The sequence below is a fragment of the Colletotrichum tamarilloi genome (genome assembly GCF_030869305.1).
Source record: "Colletotrichum tamarilloi strain Tom-12 chromosome Unknown Scaffold_29.1, whole genome shotgun sequence".
Classification (NCBI taxonomy): Eukaryota; Fungi; Ascomycota; class Sordariomycetes; order Glomerellales; family Glomerellaceae; genus Colletotrichum; species Colletotrichum tamarilloi.
In genome coordinates this window covers 420,926-448,268 of record NW_026849412.1, presented here as the reverse complement: position 1 = coordinate 448,268, position 27,343 = coordinate 420,926, and the positions used below count along the sequence as shown (strand labels likewise).

At 43.1% G+C, this 27,343-nt stretch overlaps 9 protein-coding genes across 9 annotated transcripts; 6 read left to right on the top strand and 3 right to left on the bottom strand.

Annotated features, from left to right (window-relative positions):
* Positions 1–503: 503 nt before the first annotated feature.
* CTAM01_08482 (uncharacterized protein) lies at positions 504–2,019 on the top strand (the record flags this gene model as incomplete). Its single annotated transcript, XM_060524502.1, has 5 exons — positions 504–695; positions 770–806; positions 866–933; positions 999–1,366; positions 1,425–2,019. The coding sequence occupies 5 exons, from the start codon at positions 504–506 to the stop codon at positions 2,017–2,019; spliced, it is 1,260 nt and encodes a 419-aa protein (XP_060381015.1).
* A 645-nt stretch (positions 2,020–2,664) lies between these two features.
* Positions 2,665–3,924, top strand: CTAM01_08481 (phosphoadenosine phosphosulfate reductase; the record flags this gene model as incomplete). The annotated part of the gene is made up of 6 exons (XM_060524501.1): positions 2,665–2,891; positions 2,963–3,003; positions 3,145–3,531; positions 3,589–3,602; positions 3,691–3,735; positions 3,787–3,924. The coding sequence occupies 6 exons, from the start codon at positions 2,665–2,667 to the stop codon at positions 3,922–3,924; spliced, it is 852 nt and encodes a 283-aa protein (XP_060381014.1).
* Positions 3,925–4,510: 586 nt separating this feature from the next.
* CTAM01_08480 (uncharacterized protein) lies at positions 4,511–4,744 on the top strand (the record flags this gene model as incomplete). The annotated part of the gene is made up of 2 exons (XM_060524500.1): positions 4,511–4,620; positions 4,687–4,744. The coding sequence occupies 2 exons, from the start codon at positions 4,511–4,513 to the stop codon at positions 4,742–4,744; spliced, it is 168 nt and encodes a 55-aa protein (XP_060381013.1).
* Positions 4,745–4,763: 19 nt separating this feature from the next.
* On the top strand, positions 4,764–6,642 carry CTAM01_08479 (carboxylesterase; the record flags this gene model as incomplete). The annotated part of the gene is made up of 4 exons (XM_060524499.1): positions 4,764–5,033; positions 5,096–5,202; positions 5,267–6,402; positions 6,464–6,642. The coding sequence occupies 4 exons, from the start codon at positions 4,764–4,766 to the stop codon at positions 6,640–6,642; spliced, it is 1,692 nt and encodes a 563-aa protein (XP_060381012.1).
* Positions 6,643–6,709: 67 nt separating this feature from the next.
* CTAM01_08478 (kinesin motor domain-containing protein) lies at positions 6,710–8,725 on the bottom strand (the record flags this gene model as incomplete). The annotated part of the gene is made up of 4 exons (XM_060524498.1): positions 6,710–7,351; positions 7,401–8,068; positions 8,121–8,385; positions 8,450–8,725. 4 exons carry the CDS (start codon positions 8,723–8,725, stop codon positions 6,710–6,712), a joined length of 1,851 nt encoding a protein of 616 aa, XP_060381011.1.
* A 606-nt stretch (positions 8,726–9,331) lies between these two features.
* CTAM01_08477 (uncharacterized protein) lies at positions 9,332–10,949 on the bottom strand (the record flags this gene model as incomplete). The annotated part of the gene is made up of 6 exons (XM_060524497.1): positions 9,332–9,895; positions 9,952–10,160; positions 10,224–10,365; positions 10,420–10,519; positions 10,573–10,700; positions 10,764–10,949. The coding sequence occupies 6 exons, from the start codon at positions 10,947–10,949 to the stop codon at positions 9,332–9,334; spliced, it is 1,329 nt and encodes a 442-aa protein (XP_060381010.1).
* A 9,140-nt stretch (positions 10,950–20,089) lies between these two features.
* Positions 20,090–22,132, top strand: CTAM01_08476 (uncharacterized protein; the record flags this gene model as incomplete). Its single annotated transcript, XM_060524496.1, has 3 exons — positions 20,090–20,123; positions 20,228–20,836; positions 21,024–22,132. 3 exons carry the CDS (start codon positions 20,090–20,092, stop codon positions 22,130–22,132), a joined length of 1,752 nt encoding a protein of 583 aa, XP_060381009.1.
* A 192-nt stretch (positions 22,133–22,324) lies between these two features.
* CTAM01_08475 (alcohol dehydrogenase) lies at positions 22,325–23,413 on the bottom strand (the record flags this gene model as incomplete). The annotated part of the gene is made up of 2 exons (XM_060524495.1): positions 22,325–23,010; positions 23,071–23,413. 2 exons carry the CDS (start codon positions 23,411–23,413, stop codon positions 22,325–22,327), a joined length of 1,029 nt encoding a protein of 342 aa, XP_060381008.1.
* A 1,474-nt stretch (positions 23,414–24,887) lies between these two features.
* Positions 24,888–26,786, top strand: CTAM01_08474 (major facilitator superfamily transporter; the record flags this gene model as incomplete). The annotated part of the gene is made up of 3 exons (XM_060524494.1): positions 24,888–25,119; positions 25,179–26,415; positions 26,474–26,786. The coding sequence occupies 3 exons, from the start codon at positions 24,888–24,890 to the stop codon at positions 26,784–26,786; spliced, it is 1,782 nt and encodes a 593-aa protein (XP_060381007.1).
* Between the last annotated feature and the right edge of the window lie 557 nt (positions 26,787–27,343).

The window sequence follows — 27,343 nt, the reverse complement described above, 5'->3', positions numbered from 1 at the left end:
ATAGGTCGCCTGAATCCGCCATGCAAGCCTACGGCATCAATGGCTAACTGTTCACCCACACACATTGGCCCCGATTTGTGGTCGCAAGGAGTCGGCTCTGGGCCTGTGGGTTTTAAGGATCCCAGCCGTCTGCGTTGTGGCGGCTGAAGAACATCGTGGCGTGACCGCATGCGGTGATGATACTTGAGATGTTGTTTCCTCGGTAGTTCAGGATCGCCGGACATGGCAAGCTTTCATTGTTAGTGTCTACCTTTAGGCGTTCCATGAATCTCTCTACATTCCATTGTCTTTAACGTGCGAGATACCGGGCCATGTGTCCCGTGGCACCCTGGCATTTAGTTTCCAGTTTCCGCAACGACTTGACGAATTGATCCAGTGTTTCGTGTTCAATGTCGACCTCGAAAGCCATCCGAGTTCAAAGTTCTGGAAAACCACGTCTATTCGAAGGCCGTCCGTTACAGAAGCTCCATCGATAGGGACGGGAGAATTGACAAGAAGTCGCCATGCACAATGAAAGCTTCACACGAGGGGATCCAACCCCGCCATACACGGACGCCACAAGAGCTCCATTGCTCATTGGCATGACTGCAGGGTTTCTCGGAATTGCATTGATTTTTGTCGCCCTACGTGTCTATGTGAGGGCCGTGGTGTTGAAGAAATGGGGTTTGGACGACACTCTCCTCGTCGTCTCATACGTAAGCACTTGCGTCCTATCAGACTCTGAATTCCAGAGTATTGGAAAAGCCAGACGCTAATTAAGCTGTACTAGGCTTTGACAGTACTCACTGGTCTTGTCTTTTCGATATGTGAGTTTCTTGAATCCATGGCAACACGAGGGAGAAGACTTTGACTAACGATTGGAAAGGCACCATATTTGGGCTTGGGATGCATGTCTGGACAGTTCCCATTGAAGTACAGCAGAATGGTCGCAGGGTGAGTTGGTTCTTGTAGATTGTGAATATGAATTTAGGAATCTGCCATGCTAACACCTGCTACAGGCAACGATCGCTGCAACTTTATCATACCACATTACCTTCATTTTCGTGAAGATAGCTTTACTCCTTTTGTACCGACGAGTATTTGCTCATCCCACGTTTTGTCTTGTTTGCGACGTAATGCTAGGCTTTATTGCGGTGTTTGGTATTGCCGTAGTGGTGTCATCCGTCGTTATCAGCGCACCAGGTTGGAGAGGCGACACTTTCGAGTTTGAGCGTTACGACCAGGGGGCGTGGTGGATGGCAACAGCTGCAGTTCACTTGGTGACCGACATGATCATATTCTTCATGCCGATTCCGCTTTTGAGCAGCTTGAATTTGAAACGAGCTCAAAAGGCTGCGCTGATTGTTACATTTGGCGTTGGATTCATGTGAGTTTGTCATTAATGTTCCGGTGAAGCATTGCTCTTACTGATTCTTTGATTTCAGCACGACGGCCATCTCTGTTGTCAGGATGTCTACTCTTACTCATGTATTCACAGCTGATGTAACGTGGGATGTGATTCCATCCCTGATCTGGTCCGAGGTTGAGCTCTGCTGCGCCGTGATTTGCGCTTGCATACCGACACTTCGGCCTCTGCTTCGGTCTCCGAGATCTACTTGCTCGCAATATTACAACCGACAACGATCTGAAGCAAGCGCTGAGGCGAAACTATCTCACAAGCGGATCAATGGGGGAACATTCGGGAGCCACAGTCAGCAAAGCATCCAAAATACAACGGCGATGGATCTTGATGTTGACATGGAGAAGGGCTTTGAGGCGAACATGGAGCCGGAAATGCCACCAGAAGCGCCCTACAACCAGAAGGGGAACATTCATGGGTTGACTATTGTGACAGACATCACTCCAGCGATGCCGGCTGGAGAGTCGGATGATGGATCTGACGTGTTTGGGCCGCTAGATGAAGAGCTCGTCACACCATTGAGCCCGCCTCCGAGGTCTTATACCAGCCCTGCAAGGCTTCTTCCTCAGTCCCGGCCGTTATCAGGATCATCCAACGAGCAGCGAGGAGAGTGGCGCTAATGATGGAGAGAATAGGGGGGCCGGTTTGCTTAGCAAGGCGTTGGGGATCATTAGATTAAAGCAGTAATACCAGGGTAGCAGAACAGAGCCAGAGCAACAAGTCTTTGAAAAGTGATGCAGTAGCAACTTGTGAATAACATCAAATTGAGGGACACAGGTTACAATGGAAGAAGAAGGAATGGTGATAGGTGGCAGGCATCAGGGTTCCTTCCATAGGTATTGTTTCCAGAATGAGAAGGGCAAGTCCGAGGTGGACACGGTGGGCCAAGTGGACCCTGAAGAAAGCTACCGAGTCAGGAACATGTGGCCTCGGCGCACCTGCGTTTTTCGGGGTCTCGGTTCCGGGCGGGCCGCTAGACCTGATAAGTTGATCTGCACGTGCTGCGCTAAACCTCCGATAGAAGGCGGTGGACAGTCCGAGGCATTGGAGGCCTTAGATAAGCCGGCAAAATGGCAAGTGTCGCCCGCCCGCACGTCCCCGCCATCGCCGTCTCCGACAGGACACCGAAGTCGATAACTTTCCGCCCTATTCCACTCCTCCCGCCCGTACGCCTGTCCCTCTGCCACATTGGCTCTTGACGACACTCTTCATCTCCCTGGTATTCCACAATCGCCGATCTAAGCAGTCTCGAAGCCATCCGCACAATGTCAAACGGGAACGGCGAGCACACTGCCGCGGCTGCCAACGGTTACCCCGCCAAACCCCACTCATCCGAGTCGTCCCCGCGGAGTTTCCAGGAAGTGTGCCAAGAGCTGAAGGATAAGGTCGACGCTTTCTTAGCGGATGACCAGAAGACGGATGTTCTGCGCAATGTTCAAAAGCAGCTGCGCGCGTCAATGGGGGTCGTTGACGAGGCGTTGGCAAGATACAGGTGCGTGATGCGTGACACGCCATGTCAGCTCTTATCTTGTGTCCGCATGGGTTGCTAATGTGCCGAGGCAGCCTGGAACAGATTTCAATCTCCTACAATGGAGGAAAAGACTGTACGTGCTCACATCTTGCATTCTCGACATGTTCCCTGCGACGTTGCGAATCTTTCGGATCGAGACATGACACCGCATTTACTGTCGCATACCGTCATTTGTCCTAGCCTGGCGTATGATGCTGACATACCACTTTGACAGGCCTCGTACTCCTGATCATACTCCTCGCCGCCCTAGCACGTCGATACCCTTCTCTTCCGAAAGCCTCCCAAACGAACGGGTCGAACGGCACGACTTCCTTCCCTCCTGAATTTCAGGCAGTGTACATCGTATCGAAGCACCCATTCGCCGAAGTTGACGATTTTGTCGAAACCACCAGCGCCGAATACCATTTAGACGTAAAACGATATGCCATGTCAATGAAAGATGGACTCGAGGCATACCTAGCAGACAGACCAACCGTAAAAGCCATTTTCGTAGGGACGAGGAGGACAGACCCCCACGGCGAGAAGTTGACAGATTTTGACCCCACGGACTCCGGGTGGCCTGCCTTTATGCGGGTGCATCCTGTGATCGACTGGCATTATGGTTCGTTACCACCCCTGTCATGTTGTTGTATAATTGCTTGCTGACACTTCTACGCAGCCGAAATTTGGGCAGTGAGTTGACACATTATGCCGGGCCTTTGCTACAGTGGCGTTATGGGCCTTAATTATTACTGTTATAAGGATACTGACCGAACTCTAGTTCATCCGACATTTAGAAATACCATACTGTCCTCTATATGATCAGGTAAGATGATTGGTTCAGAGAACCCAACATTGGGTGACTGACATCTTCAAGGGCTACACGAGTTTAGGCGGAACGCAAGATACCCATCCCAACCCTCAGCTGAAGACTGAAGGACAGAACGGTGCGGGCTTCCGACCTGCGTACGAGCTTACGGAAGACGATGAAGAGAGATTAGGTCGCGATAGATGAAGAGAAACCCAACGACTTGTCGATATTGATTTACCGGATTCAAGAGAGTTGAATTGAAATCCAGAGTAGCGCATAATCATCATGGAGGAGCCTTTTGTATAGAGAGCGCATAGACTTGCCGCATCGCCACCAATCTACATTGATTCATCTTCAGCTCGCTGCGATGTTCGCACGAATCACAGCTGCCTTGTGGTGTCGGTGGGGGCTAGAAGCCAAAAGCTGACGGAGACAGGTTCTGATGCATTCAGTTTTGGACCATCTACGGTCTGTCCCACGACAGATCTTTGCGACATGAGAGCTGACGAGAGAATACGAATTTGGCCCTCGAAGGCTTTCGTTTCCCTCATCTTCGCTTGGTGCTATGACGACGTCGGAATCGAGGATCCGCCACAACGTTCACATCGCTGGTTGTATCCGCTCAAGAGGCAGTCGATGTGTGGCTTTCTAGATCCCCGGAATTACCAATATGTTATCATCTGCTTAGCTATCAACTACCATGCCCAAGAAAAGTGCCGATTTCTCCATCCCCATCCATGATCGGCTGTCTGTCACCGGTCCCCGCAATGTCACCAAGCCCCGCGCGGCAATGTGGACCTTATCGACATATTACTGGTGCCTTATCATCGGAAGCCTGGCCCTCGTCATCAGAATATCGGGTAAATGGCTCGAGTCACATCAGTACGAACGCTGTCTGCTATAAGACGTCAGTGAGCCAAGGCGAGGTGCTTTTGAGAGGGCACGGGCACTAGTGTCAACCTACAGGACTTGGAAGCACGCTTTGACTGGGCTTGCAGTGTATGCTCCGCTGTTAGTCTCATGACCGGCGCTTGGCCATCATCATGATGCACTCTGGAGTTGGCTTTCCGGCAGCTCTGTCGATTATCCTTCTGCTCGCTCATGATGTTTCTGCAGGACCAACGGTGAATGTGTTGAACGGCTCCTATGAGGGCTTGTCTCTTCCCGGCTATCAGCAGGATGCTTTCCTTGGCGTTCCATATGCACAACCTCCTACTGGCAACCTCCGCTTTAAGGCACCTCAAAGCATCGACTCAACGTGGAATGGCACTCGCCCTGCGACAGAGTATGGAGACATTTGCATGCAATACACCGTGAGCGCAGACCTGTCTGTCAACCTCTCGGCTTGAGTCATTGGTACTAACCAAACCTCTAGGCTCCTCCTAGCTACCCAATGTCTGAAGACTGTCTGTCACTCAACGTCATCCGCCCGAGCAGCCTCGACAGTACCGGACTCCTTCCTGTCGCTGTGTGGATTCATGGGTGAGTTCAATAATATCCCACAACAATCTTGCCTGAACAATGATGAACTAATTTGCCACCGTAGCGGCGGCCTATACGCAGGTTCGTCCAGAGACAACAACCTCACAAACTTTGTAGACCAGGCCTCTGCAGCACAGAAGCCTCTCATAGCCGTTTCCATCAATTACAGACTTTCGGCGTTTGGGTTCCTCTGGGGGTCTGACGAGGTGAAAGCCAACGGCAGCGCCAACAACGGTCTGCGGGACCAGCGCCTGGCCCTCCACTGGGTCCAAGAAAACATTGCCTTCTTCGGCGGCGACCCGCGCCGTGTTACAATTTTTGGTCAGAGCGCCGGAGGCTTGTCTGTCGGCAAACAACTCATTGCCTACGGAGGCAGAGATGACGGCCTGTTCCAAGGCGCGATCATGCAGAGCGGCGGCATGGCCGAGAAGTGGCCCTATAACGTGAAGGACCCAGCTGCCTACACCCGAGATCTCTACCGGAATCTGACAGAAACGACTTCTTGCTCCGAAGCAGCCAGTCCGCTCGAATGTCTACGCAACTTGCCTGTGGGGGTCATTTCCGCCGCCCTGAACGTGAGCGCCACGCCGGTGTTCTCGGGCACAGGTCTTGGTCCTTGGCTGACTCAGGTCGATGGCGATTTCCTCCAAGACGGGCCAATTGCGTCTCTCAAAAAGGGCCATTTCGTCCATGTGCCAATCATGTACTCCACCACCACCGACGAGGCAACCGTCTTTATGTTTGGTGGAAAGTTGGACACGGATGACGACTTTAGGGCTCTGGTCGCAGCAGGGGGTCCAGATGGCTCAACTGTCTCTGCTATTGAGCGACTGTATCCTAACGCCAACGGTACCGGGCTTCCGGCCGGGTACAGTCCGACTGCTGAAGATAATCAGCTATACGGATCTCAGTGGAAACGCGGAGTCGAGTTCCATACTGATGTCGTTGAGACTACTTCCAGGCGTATGACGCTGAAGGCCTGGGCCGCTGCTGACGCGGAAGCCTATTCAGCTCGCGTCAACCTGTTGCCTCCAAGCACCACTCCTCGCCTGGGATCTCACCATTCCATGGATATCTCTTTCATATTCGACGCTCTTGACGAAGAAACCCTTGGCGAGTTACAGTTTGCGACGGCATCGAAGCTCATGGGTAGGACATGGGCGTCTTTCGTATCGGATCTCAACCCGAATAATCATGGAGGTATACTAGGCTTCTTCCTCACTTGCAAACCCTGATCATCTGCTAACGCGATTCATTTCAGTCCCCGATACCCCTATGTGGCCGGCGTGGACTGCCGAGAAGTCGAACAAGACCGGCTCCAATTTCGTTTTCAACGCTAATAGCAATCCATGGTCTATGTCATTCATCGAACTGGATGATTATCGTCTACGGCAGACAAAGTATTTGGCAAGTGTCATGCAGAGTCAAATGTATTACTAGAAAAGAGAGCGGTAGTGGTAATTGGCCATCATTAGCTGGAAGATCCAAAAACATGTGATAGATTTAATCACAAGGTAATGTGATAATATCTGGTTCCCGAATCATACTCTAGAAGAACCTCTGCTTCCATCTGTTCCACATCTACCACTACCTGACGCCACATACTCAGCTCATATGATTCAGCCATGAAGCCAGGGAGGACCATTGCGCAGAGATACTTGGTTCCCCTCGTCGAAGTAAAGCCTGACCTGTTGACCAAGTCACCAGTCAGATCCCTCACAGTTGGTCCGACAGCCAATTGAGGACATAGAATGACAAGCATGTTCAGCCCAGGAAGGCCCATGGGAAACGTCGAAGGTGGACTCCAGCGCACTACCATTCCAGGTCGTATGCGCTCTTTGAAAGGGACGTCATTTGCCTTGGCATCCGGGTCTACGCTAGAGGACAGCATTTCCTGGTTCATGGCTGTCTTACGGCCCTTCCCCTTGGCAGGCTCCGCTTCGCTCTTGCTTTCCGTCTTCTTCTCGCCCGACTTTTGCGAATCGATATGCAAACGCCAGAATTTGGCGTGAAAGGCGCGAGCTTGATCTTCATCGACTCCTGGACTCTTCAAACAGCGGGCGAGGAATTCGGGCGCGGGGAGGCGGAGGAGCAGCGAACCAGTCTCGGTGGGCGCGACGAGCTCGCCAGAAATGGCAGGGTTTCCAGACTGCAACATGTCAGCTTCTTTTGGTGGTCGGTCTCGAGAATGAACTCACGTTGGCATCGATCCAGGTCTTTAACCGTTCATTGTCCCAAGTCGCAGGCGTCTCGGGGTCATAGGACTGAGCCTTGGCCTTGGGTAGCAACACCCGCAACATCTCGGCATATTTCAAGGTGTTTTTGCCAGCGCCAGCATCTGGAAGACTGGGATTGACACAGGCAAGCACGACAGTCTTGCAGCTACGTCTCCCCACGGGATCAAAAACGTGCTTCAGAATCTTGGTGAGGGAACTCTGCCGGAATGGAATATACGTCGGGCTCTTTGTCTTGCCCATCAGAGAAGCCACATCGATGGTTGCTCTGCCCCTGATACAGTCCTTCAGCACCGAGAGGCTGGTGTTGATCTCCCGGGCCTCTTTCATGCGATCGGGCGTGTGGTTGGCAATGTCCCGGGCGGCTTCTGAGCCTGCCAGGTCGATAAGGTAGAGGAGTCCGTCTTCGGCTGTCGGTATGGGACTTTCGATACGGATGCGACAAATGGCGTGAGAGCGAGATGATGCGTCATTCTTGAACGTTGACGCCGTGCGGCGGAAGGTTGCTGCCTTTTCTATGAGCTCAAGCAGGGCAGGTGCTTCGGTGATTTCGTGTTCCAGGGCACCGGCAAGCTGTGTGACACCGAAAGAATCTTCCAAAACGGAGATTGGTTTCCGAGAGTTCAGGAGGTCTAGAGCATCATATTAGGCGAAATAAGTAAAGGGAGATGTAATTCGACATACCAAAAGAAGAGTTGCCAGCCAGCTCAATGATGCACGCATACACTTTCCGCTCTCCCTCCAAACCGCCGCTCATGAGAGACTTTGCGACCAGCTGCTCAATCTCGCTGACTGTGAAGGTTTTGCCAGAGCCAGTCTGGCCATAGGCGAACACGGTGCTGACGCCGCCGCTCCATGCCCAAGGAACCAAAGGCTCAACCAGATCTCGGTAAATCTGCTCAGATGTATCATCTGGGCCATAGGCTTTATCGAGCTGTACTGAAGTTGTCTGTCGAAACGTGGTCAATTTAGATCACGATGTCTGAAGCTGTGGGGAGCAAGTCGTTGCTTACCGTAAGCGTGGGAGGTCCCAGGGGCTTGATGTGCTTTCGGATTTGGTGGATATCTACAGCGCCGTTGTTGTTGGGCCTCGAGAAGACGCCACGGATAAGGCCTGCGGACACTTCATCCTCCAAAATTGGCCGAAGTCGAGCTGCCACGATCATGTCCGGGTTCGAGGTGGTGTTCGGATCCTGTGCACCGGCTAAGTCTTTCTTGGCTACTTTGGCGCTGAAGGCCTCAACGGAGGCCTGGTACCAGGACGTATGTTTGATGTGATATTCATCCATGACGATTAATGTGCAGCGTCAATCGTGTACTGTAAAATAAGAAGAATTCCTAATGGAACTCTCTGGATTTAGGATATTTCACATTGTATTTGAGACTTTCGACTGGGACTTATATCTCGTGAAGTTCAGTCTCCTTCACTCGTCGTTAAAATGTTCGCATCTCGTCTCAGTGGGTCTTCTGTGCTGGTGTGCTAAATCCAGGAGGGAAACGAGGGGTGAGGAGCACCATGGCCTCCAAAAGTTGCTGCCTGGATTCTGTCGCCCAAGCAACCAGGCAGACGACTTGCAAATATTGCGGTGAAACAACAAGATCTTTCATCTTGGAAACTTGTACGGAAGCTTTGGGTATTGAGATAAGGTAAGGGGGGTACGGATCAGGTATGCTGCATTGATAGATGCCTAGTCAAGGCTTCCATATTCTGCACGCCATGCACCTTTACAGCAAATAGTAATTACCCGGTCCCTACTTCCAATACAGATGCCTGAATCAACAAACTTTTCATTGGCCATGAACTCATACTCGGGTGATTAGGGTATAACATTTTTACATAGGGAATTAGCTACGATATCCGCTTCAACATTATCATTCCTTTGGATCGCCATCCATCATATCTGATTGCCAGGATTATTCACAGATTGTCTCTTCGGCCCTCTGGCAAAGGTGAAGGTTCTTGGCGACAGAGCCTTGACATTGCCCTCAGCGTCTTTCGCCGGCGGCATGTACTCTGTAGTGATGGCGACTTCTACATCCTTTCGGATATCAGTATTTTTCCGCCGATTGCTGTGACTTCTTCGGACGCTGTTTGATCTCGTGGTTCCGCTAGTACTATCGGCATGGGGATCACCCCAGGTCTTGACGTCTTGCATCTTGTACTCGTTCACCATGCGCTCTTCACTCTCGTTGAAGGTGATATTGGTGATTGGATATGCTGAAGGGGGTCCGCGACCCCGCCAGCTTTGGTTACTACCGGCCCCGAAAGTGCGTATTTCTTTCGGTGTCGCATCGGTAAGCTTTTGGGATGATCGGAGCGAAGTAAGAAGAGAGCCGAAGACGGGCCCCAGCCATAACTTGATAATTGAGAACACCATAGGCAGGTTGGCGGTGATGACGGCGACGAATGTCTCACGAACAGCCCATGATCCGGCGAGCTGTGCACCGTTCTGAGGGTCCTGGGTAGGAAAAGATAAGTAAGAGTTCAGGTGGAACAGTAAATAGGGAAACTCACTGTGACAATCAAGATACAACGCAAGGTTGCGCAGACAACAACAAACAGTCCACCGCTAAATAGAAACAGCAAACCCCATTTCTTGATAGGTTTGAGTCTTGCTTGCCACAGCATCGGCAAAGGGATAGACAAGAGGTAAAGATCCGTAGACACATTGAACGCCAAGTAAACCCAAACAACTTGGTTGGAAATGGCCGGTTGGCAAACATCTGTGATATGGTCATGTCAGTATAGGTTCCTTGCACCAAAATGTGGCTCGAGAGAAATCTTACTCCCAGGGTCAGGATTGATCTGCCAGTTCTTGTGAAAGGGGCGACAAGCGAGGAAGAGATTCATGATGACGACGATCCAACTGATGACTAGAAACCCGAAACCAAAGTAGATGCGAAGCTGGTAGCCACGACCCAGGCCGGCCTTGAATAGTCAATACCGGCGGAGTTGAACGGATGATCCGAGTTGCACACTTACAGTCAGCCGTAAATAGAACACCAGCAGTGATGCCTTGAGCGACCACAATAAGACCGAGTAACTTGACCATCCACAAAGCTGAATAATGGAGCCGACCACCCTGGAGTAACTCTAGATAAGTAAGACGACTTATCAAGAATGCGATATTCTTACCTCAGTTGATACTCCTCGCTGTCTGGGGATAGAGCTGCTCGTTGCTCATCCGTCATGGCATTATTCGCCATACCCTTCGCGACAGCCCCGACAGAATGCGCCAGCGCAGTCTCAATGGCATAGAATATCTGTAAGCACCAAAAGATATCAACTTTCAAGGTCCGTATGCGGGCAAAGCCTGAAGGACTGACCGCACCGATCCAAACAAGATAGTCATCCGCTTGAAGACCTTTGAAGCCTACAGACCTGACCCTAGCGTAGGTCCTTAACATGGTAAAAAGAATGCCGACTATCAAGAGGGTCCACGCCTCTATTGTGAATGATTGCATAGCTGCTTGAGCAGCAGCAGCAGCCGCTTCCGCCGCGGCGGGGTCCATGGCGGCTGGTGACGACATACCGGAGTCGGGTGCTTTAAAAAAAAAAAGACGCGAAAGAGATGAGATGCAAACAACAAAGTAAACGAGAGGAACCGGCCAGAAAATTCAGGAGGGGCCCGGAAAGACATGCAGGTTCCCGGGGTACCTACTTTGTATAATCTTTCGCCAGAACCCCCATTCTGGACGGAGCCCTTACTCGATTCGATCGACACTTGCCAAGCCCGAAAGAACGGCGCCGATCCACACCCATGGTAGTGGTTGAGCTCCATCCTCGCTGATACTCTCCAGCTGTGCCACCAGGAGAATGTTTGAGGTTCCGTCAGCGTTGATCACATGTGCCGGATAGGGCAGCGGATGAAGTCGCGAGTCCGAAGCGTTTTCAAGGCCCACGTGCTTGGTGAGCGAGGGAAACGCGGTGGCAGGTTCTTGATTGTCCAAACGATACAAACATGAAAATGTGCCTGCAGTCAACAGATTCAATTTGACTTGGTGGGAATTGGGGCTCAGCAAACAAAACCTGATTTTCTTGATTGACTATTGGCATGAATCCCCGGGACACCGAAAAAGAAAGAAGCAAGAACTTCGTTTGCATTCTTTCAACAATGCTCTGACTGTGCTACCCGCGGATTGGGGCACCCGAGGACGCGGTAAATGGCAAAGCATTCTTCGGCATACCAAGCTGTCTTGCTTTGTCACATCATTACGATGTTGGTTTGCCGTTACATCCATGGCGCGATCTTTGCCATTTGCAGTTGCCAACGATTGATCGCGCATTTAAGCATCATGCCATTGAAGTTTTCAGTCAAGCTAACAAACGGTTCAGTGTAACCCTGAACTTAAGAGAGTTTTGAAGGACTGAAGATTATCACCCTGCCCTCCCTGCTCTCAGGGACCTAGAGGTAAGACAGGCGCCGTGTGTGGGACGAGACAAGAGACTCGTTTTATGACCGGCAACCGAACTTCGGACTTGCTGCGGTTTAGAAGATTGCATATATGCGACATAATTTCTTGATGCTACGCCGAGTCGGCCAACTGCATGTCGATGAACAGGGGTATTCTGTCATCCGAACCCTTCGGTCAACGGATGACTCGTTCATGGCGTGTGTCTGTACAAATGGTAGCATCCAAGCATTGAATATGGCACAACTTTTGGCGCGCACGTATGTAAGCCCTTGTCCATAAGAGTTCGTCAGGACCAACGTCTGGTTGGTTCAATATTTTGACAGCTCCTGATCCATAAACCGTTGCAGGTACGAGTAGCCCCGAGCAGAACATCTAATCACTAATGCAGCCGAGGGGGACCTGGAGGAATTCCCGACTTCCCCGACTAACACCATTTGTAGTCGGCCACTGTTATACTGTCAAAAGGTATATGACATAGGGAAGAAGCTCACAGAGGCCAACTGCTATTAGGGTCCCTAAGGTGAATTACTAAAATCTACCCTTCCCTCGAGGCGTATTACTAGCGCTCTATATATACCTAAGCTACTCTTTTATTACTTAGTCCCCCCCCTTATACCCCTTAAGCTATTTCTTAACTAATAAAGTTTAATTAATAAGGCTTAATAAAATACTCCCTCCCCTAGGCTTTATTTTAAAAGTTATTTATAGTTTATATACGCTATATTAATTCCTTATTTATAAAGTTTTTTAATATATAATATAAGAGTAAGTAGAAGTGGTATTTATTAGTTTAAATATAGACCCTTTATTTTAAATAATAAATTTAGTTAGTTCTATAATTCTATACTTAAGTTATTCTTATTTATAATTTATTTTTTATAATTATTAATACCTAAATAGTTATTACCCTACTTTTATTTATTAATATTAACCCCTTTTTAAAATACTACGATTCTTAATTTTTCTTTTTTTTTATTTATAATTATTTTAATTATATATAATCTTTTATTTTTATTAGTATTTACGCTATTTTTTTATTATATAAATTTTATAGCTAATAAATATTTTTTAAATTCCTTAATTTCTTATATTCCCCGTATTTAAGTTAGTTTTTTTTAGAGTTATACTATATTCGTTATTAATTCTATTATAATATAAGTATAGCTCTTTTTAATAGCGTTATTATAATTAATAGCGGACCGGTTATTAATATTATGGGTATAATTAGTAATAGTAGTAGTAACCGTCTACTTAAAAAGCCTAATATCCCCTTTACTTACCCTAACTTTATATATATATTATTATTTATATATTACTTATACTAACTATTATAAACTCTTATTAAAAAAAAAAAAAAGTAAATATTAAAAAAATCGTAGTTAACTAAGTATGCCCGCTCCCCTACCCTACTTACGTTATATATAAAGTACTTAATTTAAAAATCGAGTATTATAATTAGTTAGGTCGGTAATTTATAGCTCCTAATCCGCTCTTTTATTTAATATTTTTTTAAAATTTAGTACGTATTATATAAAGTATACTATATAAAACTATTTTTATAAAAATATAGTGAGCGCTTAGTACTATTATTACTTTATTACTTTTTTTACGTATTAGCTAATAGTATTTTAGGTCCTTAAGTCTATAAAATTTATAGTATAAACCCTCTAGAATACTACTTTTACTTTAAATAATAATATTTACGATTTAGAAGTTTATTACTCTATTATCGCTCTATTATCGCTACTACTTAGGTTATTAATATTATTTTATAGCTCTAATAAACTTATAAAATTACTACTAATAATACGTAAAGGGTACTTAAGCGCGCTAATAAAAAGGCCCGTTTTACCCCCGTTATTAATAATAATAATAATAAAGTAGTTATAAGCTCCTCCCGCGCTATATTTTTATCCTATAATAATATAATAATTATATTATTATATACTATTTATAACAAAATACGCTATTTAAATAATATTCTAAAAATAGTATAGTCGCCCTATTTATGCTCTATATTCGTAGCTAATTATTTATAAATTTATTAATAATAAGGTAACTACTTTTTCCTTAATAATCTTAAGGATAAGGATAAGGGTAGCCCCTCTATATATAAGGGTAGTCCTTTTATAAGTCCTAAAAATTAAAAAAGCCGTATTAAAATTATCGTATTTATACTACTTAATTATAACTATATAACCCCCTTTTTTCGTTATTAATAACTAGTTCGCTACGTTATTAAGTTTATTAAGAGCTAGGGCGCGCTACTTAATTAAAACTCGTTCTTTATATATCCTAATTAATATTACGTTTTTAATATACTTAGCTAGCTCTTATATATTTTCGTTACTACTATATCCCCTCTACTTAATTAGGTATTATTACCTCCTCTTTAGCCCTTTATATTATATAATATTTTTTATTTTATAAAGTAGTTCCCTATTTATATTCTTAATAAGTAAGGGCTTTTAAAGGGCTTTTTTATAATATTAATACGGCTTAAATAGGGATATATAAAATATATTATATATTTTATATTACGTTAATATATTTAGTTAATAAATAACCCCTACTATTTTAATTATTAATTTAACTTTAAATAGCCCTAAATACTTATTAACTAATTTCTAACTAGGGCGCTACTTCTTAATATTCTTTTTTAATAATAATACTTAGTTATTTATTTTATATAATATATTTATCTTAGCTTTATTAGCTTATTATTTATATATTTTACGTACTTTTTATATAAGGGGTTATAGAGCTTTTTAATTAGCTCGTAATTAAGCTATACGCTCTTTAACCAAAATATTCTATATACCGTCTTAAGTCCTTATTAAAATTAATATAGGGTAAGTAAATAAGAACCTAAGTAGGGCCTTAATAAGTACTTTATAAATTACTAAGTACTAAGTATTATTATATATAAACTTAGCTAAGTAAAGACGCTATACTTAATCTAATTAGTCCTAAATATAAAAATAGTAAAAGTACTACTTTAAGTATTAGTTTTATTATTTTATTTAACTATCCATTTATAAATAAAACGCGGTATTAAAACGCCTTTTTATTACTAAGAAGTAATAAAAATAAGTTTAAAACTTATTTATAAATAATAAGCTCTTATTAAAAACGATCTCTTTAAGTATTTTAAATTTTATAAAAATCCTTATAAATAAGAAGTTTATAAATCCCTAGGCTATAAAAGTCGTCCTCGTAGTAATATAAATATTATATTTTATAAATCGGTTTATTATAATAAGTATTACGTTATAAGGGCGCCTCTTAATTAATATAGTTAATATAAATAAGCCCGTAATAAAGTTTAGTAATATTTCTTACTATAACCTAACTAAAATAAGTAGGGGGCATAATAAGCTATATAACTTATAATAATAAGGCTTTATCCGCTAGTATATTATATAAGTATTAATATAACTTTTTATATTTTTACTTATTTTATCCTAATAATAATAGCGTTTTAGTAATATTATTATTTACTTTATATTATAATATCTTATTATAAGCGTATTATAATATATTTTAATAACCTCTCTCCTTAGCCCCTTATATAGTAATACGTAAATACGGCTATTATAATATAATAGCCCTTTTAAGTCGTATACTTAGCTCCATTACTACTTTTTCTTAACTAAGTAAAGCTATTAGTTCTTTTTAATTTACTACCTATTTTTTATAAAAGCGTCCTCTTATTAAGTAGCCCGTAATTAACTTATTATTAATAACCCCTCTTTATTAAATATTATTTTAAATACTCTTATTATATTAAAATCTTATAAAATAAGTAGCTTACGATTTATAGTTCTAATAATAAGCTTAAGTAGTTCCCTAAGTATTACGCTATAACTCTAATACCCTAAGCTCGTAACCCCGTTATACTTCTTAAAGTACTCTTTAGAGCTCCTTTAAACTAGAGCTCTTAACCTCTTTTACTTATTTCTCTATACTATTATTAGTTCTATTTTTAAAATACTTACTATCTTTTTTATTTAAAAGCTACTCCTATAGCTTACCCTTATATACCTTATTATTATAACTTTAAAGGGTTTTTATATATTTTTTATATTATATAAGTCTTTTCTTATTTTTAATAATAGCTCCTCTACTCCGTTATTATTACTATTTTTATTATAATTAGGTTTTTATAATAATCTATTTACTAAGTTTTTAATACCTAATTTAAACCTAATTTTAATATTAAACGCTACGAGTTTATTTAATTAGCGTAACTATTTTCTATTTAGCTTTTTTTTAATATTTAAAAACTATAAGTTAAAATAGTTTATAAATATTATAACCTAATTTTAGTTATAAATAAAGTAGTATTATTAGTTTCTTAATACGTTTATAATAGCTAATAGCTCTGTATTACTTATACTATAATAGCTCTCTATATTTATTAATTTCCTTAATTTATAAATAATTAGGTACTAATTACCTTTAAATAATTACGTAATTACTAAGCTAATAACTCGAGCTAAAGCGTTTATTTATAACTATATAAGTAGGGTAAGGTTAAAATATCGCAGTATTAGCGTATTAGTAAATATTATTAATAGCCTCTTAAATAACTTTATAATAAGTATTAATAGTTTTAATTATCCTAGCTTTACTTTTTTTAATAAGTTTATTAAAAGTATAGTTATTTTAGCGTAATTATTAATAAATTTATAATAAAACCCTATAAATTTAAAGAATGTTTATATATTTTTAATATTCTTTAGAAGTAACTAATTTATTATAGCTTTAGTATGCACAAGTTCTATCTTTATACTTTTATTAAATATAATATACCCTAAGAATTTTATATATAATATATAGAACTCGTATTTACTACTATTTAAATATAAGTTTTATTACCGTAATTTTTATAGTACGCTACGTACGTACTTTTTATATACTACGTAGTTATTACTATATATTAAGATATTATTTAAGTATATAATATAAACGGTATTAACTAGGCTACTTAGAACGTTATTAATATGCGCTTAGAAAGTCGTAGGTACGTTAGTTAGTTTAAAAAGTATAATTAAGTACTCGAACTACCCGTATTTAGTATAAAAAGCTATTTTTTATTTATTACCCTTAGCTATATATATATAATAGTATACGTTTTTAAAGTTTAGCTTTATAAAAACGGAAGTATTAGATAGTCTATTTAATATCTCTCTAATTAGTAATAGCGGCGTTCTATTTTTTTATATAATTTTATTAATTACTTTATAGTTAATATAAAATCGTAGCTCCCCTCTTTTCTTAAGTATAAAAAGGATAAGTACTCTAGCTAGGTTTATAAAAGGGCGTATTTAGCCCCTAGCCTTTATTTTTATTAAATAGTTTTATAGAATTTTAAACTTATAGTTTAATAATAAGTAAATAGGTCCCTAAGAGATAGGTATAGCGTTATTTAGTTTAATATAATAGTTATATAGTACTCTATTTAGTAATAAAATAGCCTTCTCTTTTAAGAATAAGTTATTAAAGTCTTAGTATTATAGCTTCTAATCCTTAGTTATACTCATTAGTATTACGTTATTATTTATAACTAAGTTAATTACGATATATATAAGTATTATTAAAACTAAGTTATTTAATAGCCCCTTTTTTAGGGCATTTAAATAAATATATTATTTATAAATTAAATACTATTACTTTTTTTATTTCTAACTAATTAATAAGTTAACGTCCTCTAGCTAGAGAAAACTAAAAATAAGCGTTAGTACTATAATATTAACTATTATAAAGCGATATAGTTATATCTTTATTATATTATTATTATTAATAATTTAAAGCCGTAAGTAGTAGCTCCTTAACATCTTTATCTATTTACCCTTAACGTTTATTAGTTATAGTAATAAGTAAATTCGTAAATTAGTATTAAAGCTATTAAATAGTCCGATACTAATTATGTTCCTTTTTATTCTTAAATTAATAAGGGCGCTTAGCTTTTCCTATACACTATTTAGGTATATATAAGTTAAAATATCTAAGCGCTACCCTTATTAATTATTAACTACCCTTTTTATTAAAATAGTATTTAAGTTTATTATTAGTTTGCGCTACTTAGCTAAAGCGAAGTTTAATTAATAATTAGTAACCTTATACCCTTTTTAATTATATTTATAATATATAACGCTAGGGTAGCTATTAGCAAAGTACTTAGTTTTATTATAGTTATAGCACTACTAATACTACTCCCGTAATTATAAATAATTCTTTATAATATAACTAGTTTTTTTATAATTATAATACGTAGTATCCTTATTAAGCGAGTTACGGTATATTCCTTACGTAATTAGCTTATTAACGCCCCTATATCTCCCCGCTAGCTCGTTTAAATTAAAATTAGAATATTACCTAAAGGACGTTTATAAGCTCCGTATTAATAACGAGGATTATTTAATACGTTTTATTAATAATATTAGCTATAAATAAGTCTATAGAAGTTCTATTTATAATACTATTACGAAGCGTAGTTCGGGCTATAGCTTACTTATTAATATAAAGATCCTTTATTTCTTTATTAAGATATATTCTAGTTCTATTTCGAGCTTATTAATATAATTAACGAACTTATTAACCCTCTCTTTTTAGCTTTACGAAGTATTATTTAAGTATATATTTATTACTATCCCTTAGCTAGTAAGATTAAATAAGTTATTTTATAAAAAGGTTTTTAGTTCTTCCTATATAACTTAGTTTATTATAAACCTAAGGACCCTTTTATAATTAAAAATATAATATATTTAAGAAGTCTTTATACTACTACTTAAGTAGCTAACTATATATACTATTTTATTATAGTTTATTCTTATTTATTAAGCCTATAAGTTAAAGTAATAGTAATAATTAAATAAGAAGCTCTATAAATCCCGTATTAATTTATTAATATATAATAAATTAAATAAGGATAATAGTTTAAATATAAACGTTCTACTTATAGTACTTACTTAAATTAAAAAGGAGTTAATAAATAAAGGCTTAAATAATATAAACTCGTTATTTTATTATTACTTAAATAGCATTTTAAATACGGCTTTATTTATTAAACTATTTTTAATTTAGGGGTTTACGTTTTTATTTATATTAAAATTAACGTCCGAGGCTATTACAATTAAAACTATAGCTCTTAGTACGGGGGCCGGGCTACTTAAAGAGCTCTATAAATATTCTAAATTTACTTATTTTTTTATAAGCGCTTTTTATATATTATTATAAAGATTTTTTTTTTTAATTATCGTTCTTATTTTTATAGTTTTATTAATTTATTATTTATTATTTAGTTTAGGTATTAATAAGTAAGGGTAAGAGGTTTACTATTTTATTTAAAATTTATTAATACTCTTAATAATATAGTCTTTTTATATTATTATTATATAATTTATTTTTTTATGCTCTATTTTTATATTATTTATTAAAAAAGAGGTAACTCTAAGGGGTTTAATAAAAACGAGTTATCTTTTTTTTATTATTATAATACTAACTACGCTCTCTTATTACGTCTTATTCTTATTAATATTTTAAGCTCCTAGCCTAGTCCTTTTTATAAATAAAAATTTTAAATTATTAAAAAATATATAATATAAAAAAAAAGCTTATAGAGGCTAATTATTATTAAAGTCCTTAAAATAAATTATTAAAATCTACCCTTCTTTTAAGGCATATTATTAGCGCTCTATATATACCTAAGCTACTCCTTTGTTACTTAGTCCCCCCCCTTATGCCCCTTGAGCTATCCCTTAACCAACGGGGTCTAACCGGCGAGGCCTAACATATACATAATCCCGAATGCAACCCTACAGGAAATTGATAAAAACCAATATACATCGTAGTTGTCGACCGTTGGAAGTGGACCCGGGGTTGGTTCTTCAGAGTTAAATAAATACTTTTACAGCCAAGCCTGCACTCAAACACAGAGTTAGGGGCTCCTAACCCTACCATCACTTCTCAATCTGGAAAACCCTCGCAAACTGGATATTTCCGCACGTAGTATCACCTTCCAAACAAAGAAGATCGGCAGGACATGGGATCCCGGGGAACCATCCCGTTGTCGTCTCATTCTAATTTGGCGGCCGTTGGCGGACTACATTCCGTTAGTCGCTCCTGAGTCGTGCCTTAAGCAGAGGTTCATCAAGTTTACTTTCCCGGCGCGTCTCCGATTTTTTCGGCGTTGATCAAAAAAGTCTCTCAGATTCATATACACTGCTGACGAGATGGAGAAGTTTGACTGCATTGTGGTTGGCGCAGGTAACCTATCCCAGGCCTTCGGGTTTACATGTCTCCATACAGATAATCTTCTCGTCGGGATACAATGGAGTGGCACAATTCCATAGACTAACATGGCATTGCAGGATGGTATGGCCTGGCCGCCGCAAAGCAGTATCACTGCACGCAGCCAGAGTCTTCGCTGGTTGTCTTCGACTCCCAGCCCACGCTCGGTGGCACTTGGGCAAAAGAACGCTTATACCCGGGTTTGAAAAGCAACAACATGCTGGGAACTTATGAATACCCTGACTTTCCCATGGACAGTAAGAGATTCAACATCAAGCCAGGGCAGCATATTCCAGGCGAAACTATCAGCATCTATCTCAAAGCATATGCCGACAAGTTTGGCATTACCGACAAGATCCGATCCTGCCACAAGGTCATTGTGGCAGAACATCAAGAAACCAGTGAAGGTGGCTGGTTCCTGACAGTTGCGAACTCTCAAAATGGAGAAATCCGAGTGTTTGCTCGACGTCTGATCATTGCGACTGGCTTGACGTCGGAACCATGGTTGCCCCATTTCGATGGTCAAGAGTCTTTCGGCGGTCGCATCTTTCACGGCAAGTACTTCCAGCAGAATGCGGATACTCTGGAGACGGCCAATACCGTGACAATCTTTGGTGGCACGAAGTTTGCATGGGATGCCGTTTATTCGTATGCAACTGCTGGCGTGAAGGTGAATTGGATCATCCGCTGTAAGTCTACTTCAGGCCGAGATATAGGCACCAACTCATTCAATAATAGCGACGGGACATGGACCTTGCTGGATGGCACCCCCTTATGTCACTCCACTCAACAAGTGGTTGGAAAAGCTTGCTAGTCAGTTTATGTCTGCTTCTCTCTCAACATGTGCTGAGCTGACGATACCTCAAACTACCCTAGACACACGAATGTTGACCTGGTTCAGCCCTTGTTTGTGGGGCGATGCTGATGGCTACATTGAGACGCGTCACTTTCTCCATGGTACTGCCATTGGGAGAACAATTGTCGATACTTTCTGGAAAGTGCTCGGAGGCGATGTGATGACGCTTAACGCATACGACTCCCATCCAGACACGGCAAAGTTAAAGCCGTGGACAGAGGCCATGTTCACAGGCACCAGCTTCAGCATTCTCAACTATGACACCAACTTCTTTGACTTGGTCAAAAAAGGCAAGGTCAAAGTACATCTCGGAGAGATCGACCACCTCAGTTCTGGAACGGTTCATCTATCCGATGGAACCAAGTTCTCTGCCGATGTTCTGCTAGCTCACACCGGCTGGAAACACGTTCCACCGATCAAGTTCCTCCCAGAGGGTATCGAGACGGAGCTCGGTATACCACACGCGCCTATCAACAACGCGCCTCGAGAAGATCTTGCTGGTCAGGCCGATCTTGTTGACCTAGCCGACAAGGAGATCCTGGCGCGCTTTCCAAGGCTCAAGGATCAGCCGGTATGGAACAAAGACTACGTGCCCCTGACCGATCAAAAGGGCATCGACAGCGACGACGCAGTGACTCCTTACCGAACCCTTACCCCGTACATGCTTCATCACTTCATCGTCCCGCCATCAGAACGCTTCTTACGCCCACGTGACACAGCTTTCATCGGCATGGTTGGCAACTTTAGTAACGTCATCACGGCCCATGTTCAAGGCCTGTGGATCAGTGCGTACTTTTCAGGTCTTCTTGCCAGAGATCCTGCGAAGGCAGTCGGTGACGACACGGCGATGCAAAAGTTGCAATACAACACGATCTTAATGAACCGCTTCGGTAATTGGCGTTACCCTACAGATTGGGGCTCCAATAAGTGCCCGAGCTTCGTGTTTGATGCTGTGCCTTACCTAGACCTGTTGCTGAGTGACCTTGGTCTCGCCCATTACCGGAAGAGAGGATTTATGGCCGAGTGGTACTCGCCTTATGGGCCAGAAGATTACAGTGATATCAACGAGGAATGGGACAAGAAGTTCGCGAAGGGCAAGGGTATCGGTGCTACGTCAGGTCAGGATTAATCATTCATCTATGATAGCATCATACCTTTTCTCATTCAATTGTAACTATCGTTTACGATGATAGAACGATGATGTTTCTATTTTCTATCACCGAGTTTACATGGTTAACAACCCCGCTAAATCACTTTCCCAACCTTCTCTGGCCGTGGTCACTGCCCTGAGCCCATGAGCTATCACCGCCCTAGCGGGGCTTCACTTGGTGTCTTCGATGCGAAGAAGATACTTCTTAGCCGATACTTTGCCAGCTTCGAGGTCTTTAAGTGCTTTCTCCAGAGAGCCAAGGCCTTCGGGAAGAACCTCATAAGGATGGCCATTGAACCAGCCTTCCTCCAATCCCAGCCCGAAGAAGCGATAGAACATGGACCCAAACTCCTTGTCGCCCAAGGAAGAACCTAGAATTCCATTGGAGCTATGAACAGTGCCGACCATGGTGTACAAAACCTCGGCCTTAACATCGCTTGGGGAGGTCTGCAGAAGAACTGAGATCTTACCGCCAGGAGCCAGGGCCTTGGCAACGGTCCGGACTGTCCCTTCTTCGGACACTCCATCCAGAGCATTGAAGATGGGGTGTCCCCCGGCAGCCAGACGTATTTGCTCGAGAACGTGGTTTTCACCCTTGCGGTAGTCGATGACTACATCGCCTTTCTGCCTATTGACCAAGGTTTCCACGTATGGACTACCACTCCCGGCGACAGCGATAATGGGATGAATGTTGGAGAGGGCCGCGAGCTTGATGGCAAAGGCACCGACAGCTGTTGCACCGCCGTTGACCAGAAGAGGTAAACCTGTCTTGGCTGGATTCCAAGGAAGCGGCAAATCGAGCTTTTGGTATAAAGCAAGAGCAGCGGTCATGGCAGCGAGTGGAATTGTGGCCGCCTCTGAATCATGATGTGTTAGCACAACCTTAGCTTCAAGCAAGATGACGTGCGGTAACTCACCCTCGAAACTGGTCTTGTCGGGGATCAGGAAGGTCGACTGAGCCGAAGCGATGGAGTATTCAGCGTAACTTCCATGTGGGGTGTTCATTTCGTGGAAGGCCGCAACCCGGTCTCCCTCCTTGAAGCCGAGGACACCTTCACCAATGCTTTTAACAAAGCCAGCAATATCATCTCCATGGTTGAGGGGAGGTAGTTGCGGTGCCCAAATCTTGGGGACCTTCCAGTCTTTCGGATTGGTCCCAGAAATGACGTTCTTGATCAAGATCTGTCCGGGACCTGGGATTGGAATCGGAATGTCGTGGATCTCAACCTTGAGATTGCAGTCAAAGATTGCTTCTTTCATGATCAATGAATGTTTTAATCGCGTGATAGCTGAGATAGTCGGTACGATGATGTTCCGATGCTGCTGTAGGAATTCCTGTACTGATTCGAGGACTCTTGCCTTGCCTTATGTAGGAAATATCTCTCTCACACCTACCTTACCTTAGGTGATGTTCAAGGCAGTTCCTTTCAAGGCCAATCAAGTACCTAGGCTCGCAATAATATGACAATGCCTAGAGATCCGGATGACAAATTATGTAGTGCTCGGAGAGATTCCAGCCAGCGCAAAGTCTGCCTGACTTGGAGATCCCATAAGCTTGTATTCGATCGGGGGAATTGAGATCCTGAACTTGCACATTCTACGGCTAAATTTTCGGCCTTCAATGATCGAACTCACTTCGAGTGCTCCAACTGAGACCACGTACTGTGGTACAGATGTTCTCGTCTTACTAGGAGCACAAGAGATTCGAAAAAGTAGATAGGTAACTCCAAATGCAAGTGTTGGGGTTGGACCCACTATGAAGTTGGAGACTTGGAGACATCGAGTTAAGGGCTTCCAGTCTTCCCGAAAGGCTTCTCTTCTTGAAAGGCGCCGCTGTTCAATGTTCGTTCTAGATGATTTTTTGAGGCTCACCATTTCTTTTTCATTTTGACAATCAGAACGATCTTTAATATGCCCATTGCAGGAAACGTACGTATCCACGAAATCACTCCGCCTATTGATATGAGCATATCGATATTAGTACCTCTCCGCCTGCTCCCTAGCAATTTTCGGCTGTTGGCCGTTCCAATGACACTTATCCTACTTAATATTAGTGAATCTATGATCTCTCCTTCCGGCATAGTCCTACTTCCGTAAATTTAGTCGCAGCGGGGTTTCCTGCAGGTTACCGAGTCGAATAAGGTAGACAAACCTACACCAATCCCGGATACGAGCCGATATCGAGTTTGCCTAACGGCATTGGCTGCCGCTTACCTACCGCAAACATTTCCGTTCTCGCCAGTATAAGGAGCCCATGCCGGTGAACAACTAACTGTTCTGCCAGCAAAGTCAGCTAGCGAGCCAGGACCGGGGCCGAGTCCCCGCTTACGGTCCGGGCCGTCAACGTCGCTGGGGCCAACCCCGGCAAAGCCCCACCCCGATAGCCGGCCCCTTGCCCGAGTATCCCGGCATTGGAAATTGCTGGAAAGCTCGAACTTTCTCTCCCCACCCTTCCTTAACTCTTCTCTGTTACGTCACTGACACGGCATCCTACGGTCGCGTGCACGTTGCACGGCAGGACAATTCGCCGCAACGTCGTAACGTGGTACGATGGAAATGCGAGGACTCTCTTCGATTCTTGAACCCTTTGGAGAAGAAAAAATCCTTCACCCTATTTATCTTATAGACTATTCTCTCGGCTTCCTCCTACTCGTAAAAGTATCCATTTTCTAAGTTCTTAGACCATTCGCAATACTCTTTCGCGAAGCATCGCTATTTCAGCAATACTCGGGTAATGTCTCTCGCCCAGCACGTCACCCAGGCCGAAGGCTTTGACTACGAACGTCCCACAGAACAGATCGAATCAACTGGCAATGGCGAGGCTATCTTCGGCACACTCAACATATCCAACACCGAGAGTAGTAGTGATGAGCCGCAATGGAGACGACTGAGCTTTGCGCCTATTGAGACCGTACGCGCCGAGAAGCCCATTGCTGCTTACAAGGTCTCTAACACCAGACGATGGGGTAAGATCCACAGTCTAGATTCTAGAGAATCTTCCAACCTCGGAACTAACGCCTTGCAGTACAAGTAGCGACTAGCATAGTGGCATGTTGGCTAGCTGCGGGCATTGTTTTCGGATTCGCGGCCCTCAAACCTGTTCTCATCGCCGAAGGTGTCTACAGCGATCTTTGCGATGCCAACGATCCGGGCGCGGTGGATAACGGCGACTACATTCCATGCACCGAGCAAGACCTCAGGTTGAACTTGTTCTTCATCGCCGCCTCTGTTACAGCAAATGTGTCTTCGCTGTTGGCCGGCTCTGTCCTTGATCGCTATGGTAGACGAGTTTGCTGGATCGCCTCCTGCGTATGCCTCACCCTAGGATGCCTCCTCATGGCAGTCTCACGCAAATTCGCCTACTTTGACGGGTACTTCCTTGGAAACATCATGCTTGCCCTCGGTGGAACCTTTGTCTTTGTTTCCAGCTTCCAGCTCGCCAACGCATTTCCCAAGTACAGTGGACACATCATCGCACTGGTCACTGGGGCCTTTGACGCGTCGGCTGCTGTGTTCCTAATCTACCGTGCGGCATATGCAGCGACAGAAGGCAAGCTCTCACTTGAGAAGTTCTTTTGCACCTACATCGCCGTTCCATTGCTAATTCTTCTGGCCGAATTCGCGTACATGCCCGTCCGGTCCTATCATTCAATTCCTCAGCTGGAACAAAAGATTGAGAAAGCTCAAGACGAGACGCACGATGTACATGAGTCCGATGATGAAATTGACGACGTAAGGCAATTGCGCAAAGTACGCAGTGCCCGAACCGATCGACGGTTGTCAAAGCTTGGCCAAATTGAGGAAGTCGCTGGCGATGCTGAGCAGCGTGAAGAGCGTGTCAAGATAAACGAGGAGCGTCAGGAAGCCAGTGGAGTCTGGGGAGTTCTGCATGGTGTTCCGGCCCACCAGCAGATCCAGAGTCCATGGTTCATCCTCATCTTGCTTTTGACGATCGTTCAGATGTTGAGGATGAACTACTTCATCGCGACTGTCCATGCGCAATACCGATGCATGTTGGGCTCTGAGGCCGACGCCAAAGACATCAACCGTTTCTTCGATATTGCCTTGCCTGTCGGTGGACTGCTTTCCACCCCATTCATTGGGATTCTCCTCAATAATCTCAGTGTACCGGCAACCTTTGGCGCGCTGACTACCCTGATCTTTGCCATTGGCCTCCTCAATTGCCTACCCTTCGCGTGGGCGGGCTATGCTACAGTTGTCTTATTTGTCATCTTTCGCCCCCTATACTACTCGGCCATCTCGTAAGTTTAGTCTTGCTGTCTTTTGGATCATACGTTCGTGCGCTGATCAAGTTTAAAGGGACTACGCAACAAAAGTCTTTGGTTTCGCCACTTTCGGTCGTATCTACGGTACGATTGTGTGCGTCTCAGGCCTGGTAAACTTCGCGCAATCTGGGCTGGATGCTCTTACTCACGGTCCCCTACACGGTGATCCCACGCCTGTAAACGTCACGCTTGGCGCATCAGGCACCATAATCGGGGCTCTTTTAACGGCATTCGTCGCTATCAAAGGTCGCACTTTTGTCACAGAAGAAAAGCCTGAGTTGGATGCCGTAGAAGAGAGACAGAGACTACTGTCATCGGCTGGACAGGGCTATGGCAGTCGGGAATGAGAGGACTTTTTACCAAAGGAGCAGTTTCAATCAGAGGAGTCTTAGTACCCGTCTTGTAGGTGTACTTAGAAATTATGCAATGAACTAAGTGGGTAGAAGCCGATCGTCAAGCATTGTGGCTGCTACCGGCTGCCTTTGAGGTCGGAAGCGATGCCACCGTGGGCACCAAAAGAGGCCTTTCGAAAAGTAGCCACTACCTATAAGCAATGTGAAAGCCCATAGAATGTAGAAGGATAGTACATCTGGTGAACAATTATAAATTGAAAGTTTCCCTTACGTTTGTTTAAGATCCATCTTCATTGAGAGGAAATTCTGAGCTATTGATACCCAAAATTTAAAGTCGCCTGTCACTGAACAGCTAGTGCTCTGGGCGACTTGGCAAGACCCACGTCGCAAAAAATGACGAAGTAAAAAACAAAAAAAGCCACTGCTTCAAAGATGGTAAGATGTTCAGTCTGTCTGCTCGATAAAACACTTTAGAGCAATTGCACCTGGTATTACTAAGGTAATAGCCAGCGAGATGCACCGATTCAACAGTTGGGGTACCCCAACTCAGT